Source organism: Ruditapes philippinarum, unplaced genomic scaffold (genome assembly GCF_026571515.1).
Source record: "Ruditapes philippinarum isolate M1 unplaced genomic scaffold, ASM2657151v2 ctg605_1_1_1_1, whole genome shotgun sequence".
In the NCBI taxonomy this organism is placed as follows: Eukaryota; Metazoa; Mollusca; class Bivalvia; order Venerida; family Veneridae; genus Ruditapes; species Ruditapes philippinarum.
The window spans coordinates 119,664-139,961 of NW_026862846.1; the positions used below are offsets into that span (position 1 = coordinate 119,664).

At 32.5% G+C, this 20,298-nt stretch overlaps 1 protein-coding gene across 2 annotated transcripts in view; it reads right to left on the minus strand.

The window, feature by feature from the left end:
- Nucleotides 1-20,298, minus strand: part of LOC132720382 (polycystin-1-related protein-like) — a 173,676-nt gene that overhangs the window by 101,866 nt on the left and 51,512 nt on the right. For both annotated transcript variants that reach the window (XM_060704511.1, XM_060704512.1), the window contains one exon: nt 9,864-9,993. In XM_060704511.1, coding sequence (XP_060560494.1) covers nt 9,864-9,993 — 130 coding nt within the window. The remainder of the gene's footprint in view (nt 1-9,863; nt 9,994-20,298) is intronic.

Below are 20,298 nucleotides of genomic sequence, written 5' to 3' on the forward strand. Positions count from 1 at the left end.
CAATTTGCATATAAATAGCCGCTGCGCTGTCATCAGTCTTTTGTTGTGTATAGGCGAGAATTACTTAATTGGCAATCAAATACAGTTTGTCACAGGGAAGTGGTATTCATGTATAATAGCACTGTAAATGGGCATCGATTGTCCTGTCCGTTATTATCATCGTACTAGGAATAATCCATATTAAGCATTTGTGGAGAGAAAATCTAGTTTTGTTGATCAAGTAGAAATATACCCTTCCTAATTGATTGCGATTGATCCGAAGCAGCTGTTTAAATATTCCACATTAAGACAGGCCAGTATTTTATCTGTATTTATTATTAATGGAAGTCTGACTGGAGAAAACTGCCTGCAGAATCAACTGTCACATGGTATAGAAAATACAAATGTAAAACAATACTCATTTTGAAGCTTAAACCACACTTTAATTTACTTAATGGACTTCTCCTGCATTTTTTTAACCCTTACTTTCAGGTGTTTCAATGTAAAATTTGAAATGCATATATCATTGTATAATCCATATCAATATTGCAATTGTATTGTTACGATAATTAAGACTTGAATTTGTAATATTTCTTGACACCCAACAATGTTTCTTTTTTTATATATATATTTGTAATAAGTTGCTTGAAATAATTTTTTTTCTATTTGATACCCTCCAAGTGTCACACAGTTATTTCTGTCTCTTTAATTATCAGAAACATAACAATTTTTTTCTTTTACATCAACTGCTTTAAAATGGAGTTTTTGATAACTTCCTTTGATAGTTTATTACTTTTTCTAAATCTTTCACTGAACCCTTTCAATTCATTGTCTCACCTAGACCATCTCTTACCTTATTTAGTACACTTGCACCGATAATTCCTTGTCTATGTTAACAGTACACAACTAGACCAGCCAGAACGTCCATGCAGTCTGGCCTGCCGGGTCTATACTGTCTACAATTACATACATGTGAACTTTTTTGGATGATCAAGTGGGAGATTTTTCTTCAAAAAGAGGGAGATTTTAGAATTTGCAATAAACAAAGAAGGAAGTTCTGACATCAAAAATAGGGAGATTTCTTTGATTTGTGAAATTACCCCTTATTTTAAGAAAAATCTTTGGAAGTATGGCTGCAGAAAGTGGGAGTCTCCCGCTTAAAGTAGGAGAGTTCACATGTATGCAATTAGATTTTAGCAATTTGATGTTGAAACCCCTAAAATGGACCAATGGAAACTTCCAGATTCATAGAACAAGTCCACGAAACAAATTAAACATGGTAAAAGATAAACATACTACAATTTGATATTATTATTTTCTACCTATGATATCATTTTTAATTGGTAAACTATTACAACAAGGATAACTTTATAAGATCAACATAACATATGATGATGACATCTAAACTACAAGTATTTTCTATAATCATAAATCAAAAAATATCTAATGATACTAAGAAAATAAATTCTGTGTATTACCTAATCACATGACTCCATGTATCACATTTAGATAAACGATTACAGCCAACCAGTTTTCTCAAATTGACAACGTCATAAAACTACGATTTTATTAATTTCCAATCCAAACAAGATCTTCATCACAATACAAACAGAAATCTCATGCGAGCTAATTATAGAATAATATCAGTAGAAGTATATACATGATATTACCTTTCTCCATTAACTGCTGTTTCCCAATTAAATCCATCAATTAATAGCCGAGGACCCCGTTATAAGGAAAATGGTAATATTACATTAGATACAGCCATTCATCAATGCTTTTTCCACATGTACATGAGGCTATTAATTGTCATTGCTCAAGGCTTAAGTACCGAATATAGATTTCTACGCTTAGACCGATTGTTTCCAGGAAAACCGAAGTTTCCACGGAGATATCAACCAATTAGGAGTCCTGATATTGTATTTCATTCCTTAATGGCAAATTCTTTTTGCACAATGTCCTATTCAAACAATAGTTCCTGTTACAATGTGTTTCCTAGAAATGCGTTTTTCAGTAAAATGTGGTTCGTAATACTTTCGTAACAGTGTTTTATATGCATAATTATATTCTATACGTAAATTTATTATCACTATCTCTAATACTAAGGGATCTTGTTGAAACTTTGTCATACAAGTAACAATTATTGCACTTTCCCCAGCAAAATCCTTTGCCTTTCTTTCAACAGAACCTTTTGATTTGCTTGCAGAAATATTTTTTGATTTACTTTCATTTACAGCAACTCCAAACTAATTTCACTTTCCTTTTTTTAACACAACACTTTTACTGACAATAAAACTTTATGATTTTCTTTCACTGACAGTAAAACCTTAAGATTTTCTTTTGGCGAAATATTTTGAATTCCCTTTCTTTTTGCTACGTACAATACATGTATTAGATTTAACAATTCTTTTCATTTTAGTCAAAGACAATCTGCACTGTTTTTTCATAAGTTATTATAAATTTTCCAGATGTAATATTCATATACAGACACCATTTCATTTTAGGTTTAAGCAGTCACATTGAAAAAAAAAAAAAACCCAAAATAAACTGCCGAAATTCCATTAAATGTTACCTTACAGAGTTTGAGTAATGAATCAGTTCAGTCCTGTAAGGTCCATTTGCACAACCTCAGCAGAGCAAGGCCATTTAAAGGAGACAGAGATGTTGGCTGTTGTTGAAAGCTGTTGCTCTGGCAAGGTTAAAATTTACTGTAAATTATTACTTTATGAATTATAATTAAAACTATTGTTAATTACCTATGTATCATTACTTAGGGAAAAACTGAAACTGTTGTTACTTTACTGTTAATCGTTACTTTTGGATTAACTGAAACTGTTGTAAAGAGGTAATTGGTCTACAGAGGGGCACTGTGGTAGAGGTGTTACTGTAGTTCCTGTTTATATAATGATTTTTAATGTCATCATTATAAATATGTTTTATTTTTGGTCTAATGTGCAGAGGTTTTACTGTAAAACCTTTATAAATAATTTTTAATGTCTTTTACCTGTAACATCTTTATAAATGATTTTTAATGTCATCATTATTAATGTATTGGACAGAGAAAAAAGTAATATCACTGCATTATACAGAATAAAACTAAACCTATGTTTGGCAGGGATAAATCATGTTTAAAGCAAACATTAACCCATATTTAACAGAGCTGCACACACAATACCCCCCCCCCCCCCCACCCCCCGACCAAATCTCAGCTTACTTAGCGATTCCATTCAAACAACCAGGGCATCCAATGCAATAAATTACAATCTCAAATGGAAATCTTACAATTGATACTTTAATGCTGAAGTCATGTAAGTTTTAATTAATTTTCTTGTTTAGCCTACAGTGGCTTTTGTCATCAGAAGATCACATGACAGGAATGAAATACAGAGGCTTCCCAACAAAAAATATCCACAAAATTAATTCAAACACAATGTTTATTTTTTCTGTATGAATCAACAGTTAATCCTCCAGCTTGCTTTTAAGCATTTCTTACAAGGCCTAATGTTTGCACAATGTTTCTTTCTGTCTGATTTCCCAGTTTTTAAAGCTTAATACTTTTTGGTTGCTTTTCAAGATATTTTCTAAGACTATTTACTGTATTTCTCCGCCCTTAATTCCTAGCTAACTTAATTTGTATAATTGACTGACATGTTACTATGAACAATTGCTGCTTTGATTTTAGGAAGGAAACTTTCCTTTGTTAAAGGGGAAAGATGTTCAGGTGTTAGAATGCTAAGCCCTTAATATTAAGGACAAAATATACAAATGAAGTCGGGTAAGACCAAGGCAAGTTATTATTGTTGGTTTGAGATTGTTTCATCAATACTGCTATTCATTTCCCATATTTTTTCCTTAAAAATGGTATTTTAGACTAGTTTCAACACGTTCTTCTTATGTAAATATAATATCCAACTCCTGGAAATTTTAAACCTGGGTTTATATTCTTCCGTGCAATGACGACAACAGCATACCATAAAATCTCAACGATATAATTATACTTCATTAAGATATAATGGCGTATTTTATAGATTTTTCATGTAATAAATCTATGAATTATCGATTACGGCCATAATTATACGTAGAAAAAAACTATAAACTTCCCTTCATGTCCGTATGCCGGGTACGTCTGACTCTGTAATTATCCAATCAAAATATTGCGAAAATTAAAGGCAGAAAAGACTTAAGTTTCATATGATTTGATTCAGGTTAATAATACTGTTTGAATAATAATGGTTTACGGCCGTAGCCCATGTAACATTAAACACTCAATGATTTAATTAAACCAATTATAAGCCTGCCATTTCATCGAACAATTGAAGTAACAAGTGCTTTTCATACATGTTACAGACATGGAAACATTTCAGCTTCAAAAAAAAAAAAAAAATCATATATGAAAACCACCCACAGGTAAAACTTTGCAATAATTACCTTTGTCTCCGACTACCTTGCCATGCAGTCTTGTCAACCGTAAAGAATATTTTACATCTGTGTATTATTGTATAAACTAGAAATGTGTCCATAGGACACGGGTGCCCCCACCGCGCCACTGTTCTGTGAATCTTTTTACTAAGTCAAGGGAAATAACTCTACAAATACTGGATAAATCCACAAGCAAAACCCCAGGTGCAAATCTAAAATATGCTGAGCAACCTGCCCATAAGGTTTAATGACTATGTCAAATCCTTTTTGAGAAACTTGCGACACAAGTTGAAAATTGCATAAATTTTCTAAGTGAAGGGCAATAACTCTAAAAATACTAAATAAATCCAGACAAAAATACCTGGTGCACAACTGCACATGCTGATCAATATTCCTGTAAAGTTACATGACTCTAGCTTTTTGAGTTACGTGCGACACAAGTTGAAAATTGCAAAATTTTACTAAGTCAAGGGCAATAACTCTGAAAATACTAAAAATATCCAGACCAAAATACCCAGGTGCACAACTACACATGCTGATCAATTTTCCTGTAAAGTTTCATGACTCCAGGTCAAATACTTTTTGAGTTATGTGCGACACAAGTTGAAAATTGCAAAATTTTACTAAGTCAAGGGCAATAACTCTAAAAATACTAAAAAATATGCACACGAAAATACCCAGGTGCACAACTACACATGCTGATCAACATTCCTGTAAAGTTTCATGACTCTAGGTCAAATACTTTTTGAGTTACATGCGACACAAGTTGAAAATTGCAAAATTTTACTAAGTCAAGGGCAATAACTCTAAAAATACTAAAAATTTTCAGACGAAAATACCCAGGTGCACAACTACACATGCTGATCAATATTCCTGTAAAGTTTCATGACTGTAGGTCAAATACTTTTTGAGTTACATGCGACACAAGTTGAAAATTGCAAAATTTTACTACGTCAAGGGCAATAACTCTGAAAATACTAAAAATATCCAGACCAAAATACCCAGGTGCACAACTACACATGCTGATCAACATTCCTGTAAAGTTTCATGACTCTAGGTCAAATACTTTTTGAGTTACGTGCGACACAAAAGTGAACGGACGGAAGGACGGACGGACGGACAAGGGTAAATCTAAATGCCCGCCACTAACGTGGGGGCACAAAAATGGTCACATAACCTTGAATAGTGGCAGAGTGAATTAATCTGTTACAAATACAATTCTATTTACAAACTGGACATCCTACCTTGATAGGAATTAAATCAGCATCAACTTAATGACAATCAAATTTGCTTTAACTCTAAGCACGCTGGCAACGACTGAATCTACCCATGCAACCAGTGTCACATATGCCATCTGATATTACGGTCTGCACTGTTTTTCGCTATTCAGTCGGTAAATATTTGGAAATTTTCCCTAAAAATTATGAACTGAAAGATGGACAAATCCATTTAACATATTTAGTGTAGTTCATCAACAAATCAAAATGTTAACTTTTATCTTGGTCTTATCAGCAGATTTTCTATGGGACATCATTCTTCATTACCACAAAGTCTTCAGATATTCAAACTATCAATTTCATTGAAACCATTCAGCAAATGGACAGAACTGTCAATTTCTAAAAGTATGTGTGGCAATTGCCTTACTGTGCATTATAACAGGCATGACCGGGTACTTGAGTAGAACCACCATTAATCTGTAAGCTAGCTGGATAGCTTCCTCACATATCACAAGACTCATATCCACAACGATGAGGGTCATGTGATTTGAAGTCAACCACATTAACCTTTCGGCCAAGGAAACTGCAAACTTTCAAACCCACTGCCTAAGCACCTGTGAAGAAACCACAATCTGTAATCTAACTGGATAGTTTCCTCACATAAAAGATATCCGAAGTACTTCTAGGGACAAATACCCACAGCAGAGGGGCAAGTGATTTAAAGTCAACAACCTTAACCACTCAGCCACGTGTGCTGCAAACTTTAAAACCCATAACCATAAAATGGCTGTCATAAATTCATCATAGGTAAGTTGGGGTCTGTACCCTCAGTGCCTCAAAGGGTGGACACACACACATATCATAGTAAAGAATGTCAAAAAAGCCCATATAATCCCTCAACAGTCTTCTTTCTCTAAATACAGACAGACAGATAAACCATGAAACTATGTCTTGTTCTTGTTGAAGCACCATACCTTATCCCTGTTTACAATAGTTGATAAAAAAATCCACTTCAATATCAACAAACTTACCAATTTACTGACAAACACTGGTGTCCTGTTGTAGGCAATATCCCTGTATCATAATAACACAGTCGTAAGATAGGGTCAAATATTCAAACACTTCATAGTTTTTGTTTCAATGTAAAATCTTTAAAACAAATTTATAAATAACCAGTAAATTGTGTAATGCTTTCTTGACCTGCTGTAATAATGTGTTGGCCTGCAACAATCCAATAGATTTATATAGTTTTACAGACTTTGTCAGATGTTTTGGTTTACTGTTTATCAACATATACAAGGTTAGTAAGATGTTTTCACTAAATACATTAAACCCACAATGTTTTTGCCATACCCTATCAAAACAGCTGCCCTGAATAAGTTGTTGCATTTTGCCCTGAATTAATCACTGCATTGTATCCTGAATTAATTGCAGCATTTTGCCCTGAATTAATCACTGCATTTTGCCCTGAATTAATCGCAGCATTTTGCAATATCATGCAATAGCCTCCTACATCTGATCACTATGATAAATCAAAACAATTAATCATAATAATAAATCCAATCTCTTACTCTTTACAATACATTATAAATCAAATCTTAATCATTTTACCTGTCTCATTTCACTTGATAACCATATAATAACTATAACCATTATTAATAGGTAAAACAAAATCTTGTATGAATACATCTTGCAAAATTGTCAACAACAAAATAAAACAACCACAAATTAATTATTAAAATTTTTTTTTGTGGTAAACCTATCATGTTTCGAATGGCAAAAAACCCTCAATCAGTCTGAGACAGAAACAGCATCCGGAAAAAACGACAGCTTACATAAGCACACACTGGGCTGTAAATCATTGAAGACCAAAGGAGGAAAAAACTATTATGGCTTTTCATAACTTCCCAGTAACAATCCAGAATGACGCTGCAGAATTTCTGCTCCTACCGTCAACTTATTTCCATTTCTTTTTTTTGTCATCGTCAAGTTATTTCTAGGAATTCGAAAATTTCTAATTAATAATTCTGTCATAGAATTTAATAAGCGAAAATGTTTTCTGTCATAAACAGAGGAAATATAATAATGCCTGATTTGGGGACTGTAATTCGAGACACAGCTCAGCTTTCGAACATTGTTATTGTAATATAATAAACTAAATCGTAATTAACTCTAAGCCTTCTAGTGGCAGCTGAATACACTCTCATTGCAACCAGTGCAGCAATGGGCAGCGTTGGCCTAGTAGTTAAAGTGTCTGCCTCTCAACCCTGGGATCATGGTTTCGAGCCCTGACACCACTACTTGTTGGTTCCAGGAATCGGACTTGATAGTGATTAATATAAGTTGCAAATACTTGTTTCACACTGTACCTCTGCTTTGTTAATAGTTCTTTGCGAAAGTGAAGGCAACTAGTTCTGGTCAACTGCATGACAACCTGCCTGACTGAACTGTGCTCTGGTAAATTCAATGTGGCTAATACTGCTATGATCCGCAACACGAGCACTACCGTCACTTTCTACTACAGCACACCAGTTTTCCCATATCAAAAAATAAGGATTCGAAAGAAATTAATAAACCCTGTAGACAGTTTACATTATTTCAAGATAATTCTTCATTGCCATAAAATCAGGGACATAATTATCATCATCAAGTTTCATGCTTCCAACTTCCTCAAATTTACAATCATGATACTCATTATTCAGTTAAATGTTAAATGCCTGTTAAAATAGTGCCCTATATGTAGCAATAGTACACAGTATCTGAAACTAATGATTTACTTAATAAAATGTCTTACCATATTTCTGACACGATCAAACAAGATTGGTTCTTGATTTTTACCTAGATATTATTACAAGGAAGTATCATTTTTTAACAGATCTGTATAACAAATCAAATGACTTGACCTAGTGACATGATTTCAGACATTTGATAATCTATACCCAACATTGGCCCTTAAGATGTTATTACACCAAGTTGACACTTTCACACACATGTATACATGAACTACAAAAGAACTTCTATGAGTCAAACTGTCATATCAAAGTCCTCAATGCGTCAAAGTAAAAAAGAAAATCTCGATTTCCCTCTATATATTCGTAATAAAAACCTATTTAATCAGCCAAACTGTTTACAAAAGATAAGTCAATGTGTAATGCTTAATTTCGAAGCTGTAACTGTAATAGTTTGTTTGTACCTCTGGCTCTACTGAGAAACCCCCAACATATTCTTAATTCCAGAGTAAGTCTATTGCCATATGATGTAAAAATAAACTCCTCCATTATGGATACTTTGTCTGATGAAGATATATACTCTGATGAAGATGTATACTCTAAATGTTAGCGAAGGACCCGCCACAAAGGACCCGGTGTGGCGCTATATTATCACACTGATTGTATTTACTCTAATCTGATTAAGTCATAATATCACCCTTTCCTTTTGTTACACCTTTTGTGACCAGCATCTAAAATATGTGCAAGACCTTTAACTTTCATTTAACCCAGAAACCCATTTTTTCCCCACCTTCATTTTAAGTCTTCTGACTATTGCCCTTTCCTTTAGTTACACCTTTTTTGTACAACTACTAAAATGCTTGCAAAACATTTTTCTTTCATTTGACCCAGAAACCATTTTTTTCTGCACTTTTATAAAAGTCTAAAGACTTATATGGCTTTTCGATTTTATGCATGCGCACATTCCAAGAATGTCATGACGATTGGATGTGAACAGTGCCCTCTAGAGATTAAACAGACTAAATGACACATGACACATGTCTGCTAGTAGATGACCTCACTTCATGATCAACATTACAAAATTCTGCCGAGTAAGCATAAAAATCGCATTCTTGATAACACGATAAAATTGTGTATATCCCTAATTAAAAATCTCTCAATTAATTCAGTATTGCAATGAAACCAAGAAAATATTTCTTTAGTTCTTTTGCAATTAAGAAGTTTTTTACCTCTAAATGAAATTAAACACAGCAAACTAAAAGGAAACAGTACAAAAAGTGTTCCAATTTTCATCTCATCAAAAAGAGAATTAAATCATGTTGGACAATAAAATAATAATAGAATATTTAAAGATGCTGTGTATTTTTTCCCCATTTTTCATTTTCTGTGGCTTAGAGATTATTTATCTTGGCTGCTTTCTGGTTTCGAGATTATTTTTTTTTCTCTTTTGATCATGTGACTGCCAATAACGCAGCAAGCCTCATCAGTCAAGCTAGTCAAGCAGGGGGAGATTACTTACATTGATCTGGCATCGGAGTACAGTTCCTTGCCCGAGTCATCAGTCAGTGTCTTCGGTGTCACTCGAATTGTAATGGAACACACCGACGTCTTTGCCAAAAGTCCGTCAAGTATATCGATGTACACGTTCACTGAAATTATACGAAAAAGGAAACGGGCTTTAACTACAGCACATATTCTTGTTCTACAAAACAATCAATGCAGCCTAAAAGTCTGCAAGACAGAGAAAGTTATTCTCAGAAATGGCTGTTTTTGGTCAACCATAAATCCGATATTTATCATTCTACATATTAGATTAATATAATATATATTGTAATCAATTGAAGACCCATACTATGCTTGTATTACAATTTCTACTTTAAAGGAACTCCACAGAGGTCCAAAAATCCCTAAAATTATAATGTGACTTTCTTCTGTAGATTACCTGGGACACTTAAAAATAGAAAAGATACGCAAAAGGTAATCAAAAATTATACTCAGATATAAATAGAATATTGTATTTTTGTGCTAGTCCTAGACATATATTGGATAAAAACATTGAAATGCTTTCCAATTATTGGTAAATAAATTAAAATAATTATGAAAAATATACTGCCGGAACCATAATGCATCATGATATATATATAAAAGTAAATAAGTGACTGTGCTAATTTTTGATCCAAGTATTTAATATAGCCAAAAGATTTTTTTCATAAAAATGCTTATTTACCAATGTTTTTCTCCAGCACCTCAAAGCTTATATATAACTGATGAGTCAGTGACCCCTGGAAGATTTTACATATTAAGCCATTCAATCCATTTATAGGTATTTCACTCTTATAACACAGCCAGAATCCACCCACCAGTTCTCATTAGAGACTCAGCAACAAGTCACTTTATTAAAAACATCATTAATCCTCTGAAACACTTAGAGAGGACAAACACGATTTGCTAAATTAAAACACCATACAGTATACAGCCATAGAACAGCGTGCACATCCACACCATTTCACCGGATACAGCATTGCTGGCTTAGCAATAATGTCATTTTCTAATTAAAATCTTTATAAAGTAGAAGGTTTGATAAAATATTCCCTAAAAACCAGCTGAAATTATTCTAACAGCTTTATGAAAAGAAAATAATTCATTTATATGATTGTGCAATTAGTGAATGTTTTAACAAAATTTAAAATAAAATCCCAATTTTCTTATGGATGTTACCATACTAAAATTTCCCAACTTACAAAACATTCATTTCAAATAAGGAAAAAAAAAAGAAATAATATTAAAAAAAACTTAAAGTACCTCAAACAGTAAAATACACCAACTATCAAGAAAAAAACCTCCCAAAAATAACCATACTGTACCCAAAAAAATTATCTAAATTACATATCCGAAAATCAGATATCACTTTACCCACATTTGAGAATATTTCTCATTTCTTTTTATGATACATGCGGGGATATACCATAATAAAGTCTCTTGATTTTATTTGACATCTTTATAGTATTCAAACCTTTCTCCATACTTTCTGTACAGAATAATGATTCTACAATATCTGATTTTTTTCCCTTCTTCATTTTCTTTTAGGAGGCTAAGTGAAATCAATCAAGGAATTATGAGTTTTTTTTTCCTTCTTCTTTTCTTTTTTCCAGTGATATAATCAGAAAACTTTTACTTTTAGAAAGATTGCTTTTATTTTATTTGCCCTGGAATATAAACTTGGTTTAATGAAATTTATTTACAATCTTGTAAACCGTATTTTCCAGTCCTCATCCTTAGGTATAAAGCAAACACCTGCTCTGAATAGACCTTTGCCACCAGTAAAAGGACCAGGCCAGCCTGCACATTCTTTCTTTCTGACAGACCAAGTACTACAGTAATGATATAGTTTTTGTTTTTAGATATGGAAATCCAATTTGAATACAGAAACAATTTTATCAAAGAATATTAAATTTATTATCAAGAAAATGCAAGTTATTTTTTGGCTTACAAAGGCTTGATGGTTCCTCTTGAGTGCAAGATTTGGCCTGAACTTCAACATCACAAAGTAAACTAATGACTAATGATGACTTTGCATTCAAAAATTCCTTAACCTGCTGAATTTCTCAAATGAACTTGACCAACATCTGTTTTTGGGACTGTCTATTATTAATTTTAAGGAAATCAAGACAAAATATAAAATCAGTCTGCCTAGCCTGATTTTACACTGGAGGCAAAGGGCTTATCAGTTCCATGTGGTTATCTGTTTAAATAAATCATTCAGCGACCATACAAGATTTCACTATTTACTCCTCAATAAGATCTTACTTAAAACTGATCGATGACATCTGAAAGCTATTATTCTATGACTTACTTTTCTATTAAACTGTGACAAACTTCATCAAATGTCACCTAAATGTCAACTCTTATCTAAGGATGTTTCATTTTCAAAATTACTTTTTTAAATTAGTTTCTTGAAAATGAAATATATCATATTATTTAATTTTACCCATGAAATATGGTGCTATATCAGTCAAATATATTTCATATTTTTTAAAAATAAATATGAAATATAAATATGAAAGTGGGCGGAGTCAAAACTCATATTTATTTTACGGAACTTCTTTTGCCGTTTTGTTTGAAAAAAACTGATAAATACAAAACAACTTTTTCTTGAATTTTGTTTGTAAAACTATCTAGAATGATAGAAAATGGTCTAACTAAGAAAATTAATCCGAACGCCAATATCTTTAATTCAGTAGTTAACGCTGTACAGACGTTAAAAGAGTTGTTTACACGACGTCACAATGTAGCGCCAAACAGCGCGTGCTTACGCATAAATTACTGCGCGCTGAACAATTGCAGTTGGTAGCAAGCAAGGGGTTTCGTTACCATTTTCTTTGATGATGAAATTAAATAAAAAGGTTATTTTTTCGTTTTTCGTGAAATATGGTGTATATTTTCACTCAACATGATAAAATGCCACATATTTTCACACCGGCTCGTGAAAATATGTGGCATTTTATCATGTGTCGTGAAAATATATTCCATATTTCAAGCAAACGAAAAAATATCCTCTTAATAATTTTTCACATAATATATATATATATATATTACATTTTTTAATATCTCAGTATCACAGAACAACAATATCATATGATATAGATACAAGATAAAAAATATTACCAATTTACATGTAAGCTTACCTGCAAAAACTATTTTTTTTATTTATTTGGTACCTTAGGAATATATGTCATTACTTTAGTCAGTAAAAACCCAACATCAGTACCGAAATGTATATAAAATTTACAACAAGAAATGCGTGCATGGGATACAGATGTCCCTAACACATGACAATTTTTTCCTCAAAGTACAACCTTCACCTTGACCTGTTTTGGTGACACACCCTCCGACCCTGACTGAAGGGGGTGGGGGCATAAAATAAAAATACCAGTATCACTAATGGAGGTTATCAATCTGACTTTAACAAAGCTGAACGAAAATTGCTTTATAGTATAAGTTTAAGTAGGAAAATCTATTTTTAGTTTCTGTGACCTTGACCTAACACAATCAATCTGAAATTGTTTAAATTAAAGAAATCAATGAAAGTTACCAACATACAAAAGATCTTATCAGTCAATAAATGAAGGTGGTCTCAGATATGATAAAATTAATGTGATAGATAAAATCATAACTGTACTATATCCCAACCACCCCCACAAAAAAAAAATTAAAAAGCATGAAAAAAAGAAAATTGTAAAAAGAAATCACATACATCATACAGTGTACATAACTCACCATTTATATCTAGATTTAATAATTTCATCATTATATCCTCATGTCATCATATCCTTATATGAGTCATATCTCTACTTCATGTTTCGTATCAGTTACAACACACTTATCATTAAAAAAAATTGAAAAAAAAAAAAAAAAACATCTCAATTTCATCAAAATCAGTTTTTACATTTAAAATTTGCACCAAAAAAGGTAAGTTTATATCATGGATACATAGCATGTGCGACTTTTTTCAACCTCTCTAAACCAAGTAATACTTAATATAAAACTTGTCCTGCACCATGGCTTGTTTTAATGATATTAAGTCAACACAGAGCTACAAACAACTTTATATAAAGAAAGATCAGACTATGCCTGGTTTCAAGTCAATAACTCGACACTGAGCAAAAGATGACCCTGTATAAAATAACATGAAGCTGCACCAACATGCCAACCGCCCTTGACAACAATATATAGCATAGGTCTACCCTTTATCCCTGCTAGAATTATACAATGCTATTGTAAGCAATTGTTATGCATCCGACTTTCAGGGTTTATTTACTGATCAGAATCTCAGTGGCTGAGTGGTTAAAGTCCCAGACTTTTGAACACTCACCCTTTATAGATTTGATCACTAATCTGGCATGCTTACACTGTTTTACTCAGATGCCCGTTGTTTGATCTATAAGTAATGATCAAGGAACCACTTTAGCTTTTCCTTACAGTGCTTAATCATTTGTCACATAAATAAACACATGGGATTAATGAAGGTTTGTCCAAGAGTGGTCTTTATCAACATGGTCGTCTTTATTCGGATGAGGTTTTTAACACAAGTTTTACTTATAAGAATACCAAACAACTGAGAAAGTCAATCATACTCTAAAACCCTACCTAAATACATGAAGATGCATACAACTGTAGCCAATATGTGAAACCCACACCTATACTTGTGTATGACATAAAACCCATGCTGATGTCTTTAGGGTTTCACCAACAACAAAAATCCTACCTACTTGCCTTTAGGGTTTCATCATTAACAAAAATCCTACCTAAATGCTTTACAGTTTCATCTACAGTTTCATCAACAACAAAAATCCTACCTAAATGCTTTAGGGTTTCATCATTTATAAAAATCCTGCCTAAATGCTTTAGAGTTTCATCAACAACAAAAATCCTACCTAAATGCTTTAGGGTTTCATCATTTATAAAAATCCTGCCTAAATGCTTTTATGGTTTCATCAACAACAAAAATCCTACCTACTTGCCTTTAGGGTTTCATCATTTACTATAATCCTACCTAAATGCTTTAGGGTTTCATCATACATAAAAATACTACCCATATGCCTTGAGGCTTTCATCAAAAACAAAAATCCTACCTACATGCCTTTATGGTTTCATCATTTATAAAACTCCTATCTAAATGCCTTTAGGGTTTCATCAACAAACAAAAATCCTACCTTCAAGTTTATGCAGGGTGATCTATCCACAATAAGTGAAACCCTCCTACACTTGTCAAGTGACATGAAACCAATGCTTAATATGGTAAAACCTCTGTGGTATAAATTTGCTATACAGTATAGCTGTAGAGATTTAAGGCAATGTTATATACAGATTGACAATAGGAAAATCTATATATCGGTCTTTCTCTATCCCGGTCTTGTCATTCACGCAGGCACACACTCTCCGCTCTGTATGTACACATAATTTGTGAAAGGTTCATCATAACAATGACGCTACTCATTTTAGTTACCCTGATATTACTATATTTGTATAATGGACTCATCCTTTTTTGAATTTGGACCAGTCCATTGTTTATAAATAGGATATTTATACCAAAAAATACTTAAAACAAGCATTAAAATGTAAAAAGTTTGGCAAAAAAAAACCTGGTTCTATACTGCTAGCGTAGAAAAGAAACCAGGGTTGTCATTCAAATTTTTCTGAGACGATTTGATTTGAATTTGAGGTGGTATATTATTTGGTTAATCACATACAAGCACTGGTGTTTTCTTAGATCTGATGCGGCCTAAATACATTTGAGACAGTTATAATGCTAGCACAGGAAAGTAGCCAGAGTTGTCATTTAAATTTTTCTGTGACCGTTTTTGATTTGAATTTGAGGTGACTATTTTTCAGTTTATCAAATACAATCACTAGTGTTTTCTAAGTTTTGAGGCTGCACAAATACATTTGAAACGGTCATTTACTGGCATAGGAAAGTAGCCAGAGTTGTAATACTAAAATCTTTTCTGAGATGGTTTGATTTTAATTAATTTATCACATACAATCACAAGTGGTTTTTTTTTAGATTTGAGGTGGCCAAAATACATTTGTGACAGTCACTTTCTGAGTAATAATCACATCAAGTAAAATTAAATTACATTAAAGATATTTTTTTTCTTAGTTGTAACTATATGAAAAACAGTTCAAGTCCAAATCAGAATGATTCCAGCACATAATGCTAAAATTTATGGAAAATTGGTATAAAAAAATTCTATATTTTACCAGGCAACCACATGCCAAGCCTGGTAGAACTGCATGGAATCACTCTGTATTAGTGACATATTTTGCTATTACCTTATAGCTTCAAGAGTTAGTACTTATTTTCAAGGCCTTAAAAATTTCTTACAAAATATCAAAATCACCTTCTTCCAAGCCATTGAAAAGCATAAAATATGTACAACTAATCTGAATAAAAATATCGAATAAAAACCCAACAAATCCATGTATCATATACGGAAAAACATGAAAACATGTATCCCTTAATCGCAAATAAAATTGATCACGCTTCAACTTTTTTAATGGCTATAATATTTCTAAAAAAGGCCGCGGAGAGCCGTAAAAACGTTTAAATCTCAATTAGATGCCTGGCCAGGTAAAAATGTAAATGAATTCATAGGAAGAAATAAGATACTGAAATTGATTTCACAACTAAACATGAGGGGAATTTTAATTTTCAATACAAGCTGTGAACAGATTTGTACCTGAATAGTTAATATGATCTCTTTTGATCATGTAAAGAATGTATTAGCATTAACCTTTTATATCCATTACTAAATTTTTGTAATGGACCAGTCCAGCTTTGATTTTGGACTGGTCCATTATCAAATTAAGGGGTTTGTTACAGATAAAAACACAAATATAATTCTGTACAAATAAATGGACCAGTCTGACTCTGGTGGCAAACGAAATGACTGGTAATATATAGCTGAAATCCTGATAAAATAGAGACAAAAGCAATCCCTAAAGAATGCCCAAACACAGAATCCCTAAAGAACGCCAAAAAAGACAAAATTGAAAATGTTGCAGACTTGGTTTGATGGAGCATGTCAAGTTATAATTTACAGTCTCTTCACTCTTCAATAAGCTTTCTAGACAACCTGATTGCAAAACTTTGGGATAGGAGTTTGTTTAATTCAACATTTGATAATCTGGACAAGAAATGAATTACTTAATATCTTTGATGACAGTTCAAAACTATACAATATATGATAATTATTTATCAATTAAAATATCATGAACAGCACAATAAAGAAAGGGCATGTGATCCTGTTATCATACATGCATCATAAGTCACCCAATACTCTCTTCAACACTCTGGAAAATCAAGAGTCAAAACAATTATTCAGCATGACTTGTAGATAATGGAAGTGGCTAATTCACACTAAATATCTCCCCCATTTAGCCTATTCACCTTTTTACCCTGTTATCACCCAGCCTGGCATTCCTGCCATTGATCTCATCTCGCCTCAGTTAAGTTTCACCATCATATCTGCTATGATATCCTTCCAATCAAATAATAGAGGGCACATTGTCACCAGATATCATAAACACTGAACAATGACTTCACAAACATAGAAGCTGATTCAGCTAGCACTATTCAACTTTCCATGCCATCTGTTGCACAGTTTATACAAAAACTGTTTACCGTTATTCACCCAAGATCCCCCATAAAAGAAAATCAATTGTAAAGCTAGTAATTAGGAATTAATTTTGCATTGATTATAAAATACATGAAATAACGTATTATATACTGGTATTTGGGAAAATTTTTTGGATTTATGGACAGACTAGAAGTGTATACTAAATCATTGTGGTCATTTGATTGAACCATTAATGCAATATAGGTAATTTCTAGAATGTAAAATTAGTTTCAAACATGTTTATTTTAGCTTAAGCTTGGAGCTAATGTAAACCACTTGAAGAGTTTGCTTCCTGGAACTAACCAACATTGGTGCCATATAAGGGAACATGGTCGTCAACCAAATGGGGCTCAAACCCATTATCTCTGAGCTGGGAGGCAGTATAGGTCATATGGCTAGTTTCCATCTTGACTTCTGAAGGAAAACCTCAAGTGCCCCTTCTGTGCATTTCTTCAAGCACAAACTGGCACCTAAGGAAGAACAACAAACATTCCGTAGGCTAGCCCAGGATTGCTTACTCACATGAATTACTCCAAGTCACTGCCAGGATTCGAACTCACAGCGTTGAGTGGCAGAATGACTTAAAACAAACCATATCTACAATATTTTATATACAGTCCATTATTCTCTAACACCCAGTAAATGATCAGAGACAGCAAAAAAAAAAAGAGAAAAATATTTCTTGGAATAAAACACTGTTTTAAAAAAAGGTTAAATTGTCTGAGAATTATCATCCATCTTACATAAGAAATTAGTCTATCTCTGATCTGATACAAATTCGATTTCACATTTTCACAACAATGTCTATCTATCAAGCAATTTTGCAGAGGCTGAGAAAATGATGACTGTATCAACACAAGAAGTTGTAAATCACACCTATCTGCAAAACTACAGGGATACAAAGAGAAATTACTTCTGGTACAGTGAAACCTGTAATAAAGACAACATAATTATATTAAATAAATTGCCATTATTTTTTTTAATCATAAAAAAAAAACATGTCAGAAAAGGTTACTATCTCATTCACTAATCAAATTTGTATATTTTGAATTTCAAACAAAGTCATTTGTTAAATCAAAGGATTTCACGGTTAGTGGGGGGATTGTGGGCGAGTCCTATATTTACTACAATAAATTGCATTAGATGCATTAGAAATTGTATGTAGACAAATAAACTATTCTTATTTTCTTGTGGCCATGGCCTACACAACTTACAGGTACAGGAACATCATTCTATTAAGTCTTTCATATATATAATTTGCATATAGATAATTGTGATGAATAAATAATGAAAGCATAATTATATATTATATAAATATAGATTAAGTTCTTTAAGCGCTATACCCTATTACTGTAAGCTTGTAAGCAGCAGATTTTGAGAAAATTATTCAACAATCTGTAAGGCTGTAGTAACAATTTGTTGACTAAGACAAAAGAAATCAATTGACTCCCCTCTTCCATCATATTCACATAAAGTTTATCAGTGTGTGCAATTTCTGGTCAGAAACCTATCTACCAATGACAAGGCCAAATTGATATAACAAATATAGTCTACTCGTTGGCATGGAAACATATATGATGGAATGGGACAATTCTATTATTTATATTTGACAGAAAATCATGCACCTCTCAAAAGGCAATATGAATAAATGGCTTGAACAAATCATTCCATTTAAGCAAATAGGTTGCCATGGAAATATAAAGAAATTAAAGTAAGAGAAATTGTGAGTGGTATGGACAGGACATTGAATTAAGAGGGAAACTACTAATAAAACAGGACAAGCCATTTCATACAGATAGGAAAAACTTCAATGCATGTGGAAATCAAACACATACATAAAAAGAAATCTGCAAAACTTAAATGTCACACACAGGAAAAGTAAACTGCAAGGATTTGTAAAATTCACATACAAGAAAAGACAACTGCAAGTCTTTTAATATATCCATAGAACCACTACCCTTAAGAACAATGGCTTTATACAGCAAGTAATTGAATATATATTTGGTAACAATACCTTTATTTAACTGACAGCTTAGATAATGGTGAACCTATGTAGCCATTTTAGTTGCAGGCCAGTCTACAAAACATTATTCTGACCAGACTCTATGCAGATTGCTGTACAAATATATATTCAAATAAGCATTTTCATTTTAAATCCCTTACACAGTTCCAAGTTCATTTTGCAGGGCAAATTTATTGTTTTGTAAACTATGACATTTCCAATTCATTGCAGGGCAAGTCAATTGGTTTGTAAACTATGACATTCCCAATTCATTGCAGGGCAAGTTAATTGTTTTGTAAACTATGAAATTTCCAATTCATTCCAATTAAAGTTAATTGTTTTAACTATGACATTCCAAATTCATTCCAGGGCAAGTTAAATATTTTGTAAACTATGACATTCCAAATTCAATCCAGGGCAAGTTTATTGTTTCGTAAACTTTGACATTCCCAATTTGTTGTAGGGAAAACTATGACATTTTTCTCCCAATGGTTATATAAAATCTTTTCTCCCAATGGTTATATAAAACCTTTTCTCCCAATGGTTATATAAAACCTTTTCTCCAAATGGTTATATAAAACCTTTTCTTCCAATTGTTATACAGCATAAAACCTTTTCTCACAATGGCTATACAGTATAAAACCTTTTCGTCCAATGGCTATACAGCATTAAACCTTTTCTCCCAATGGTTATACAGCTTAAGACTTTTTCTCCTAATGGCTATACAGCATAAAACCTTTTCTCCCAATGGTTATATAGCATAAAACCTTTTC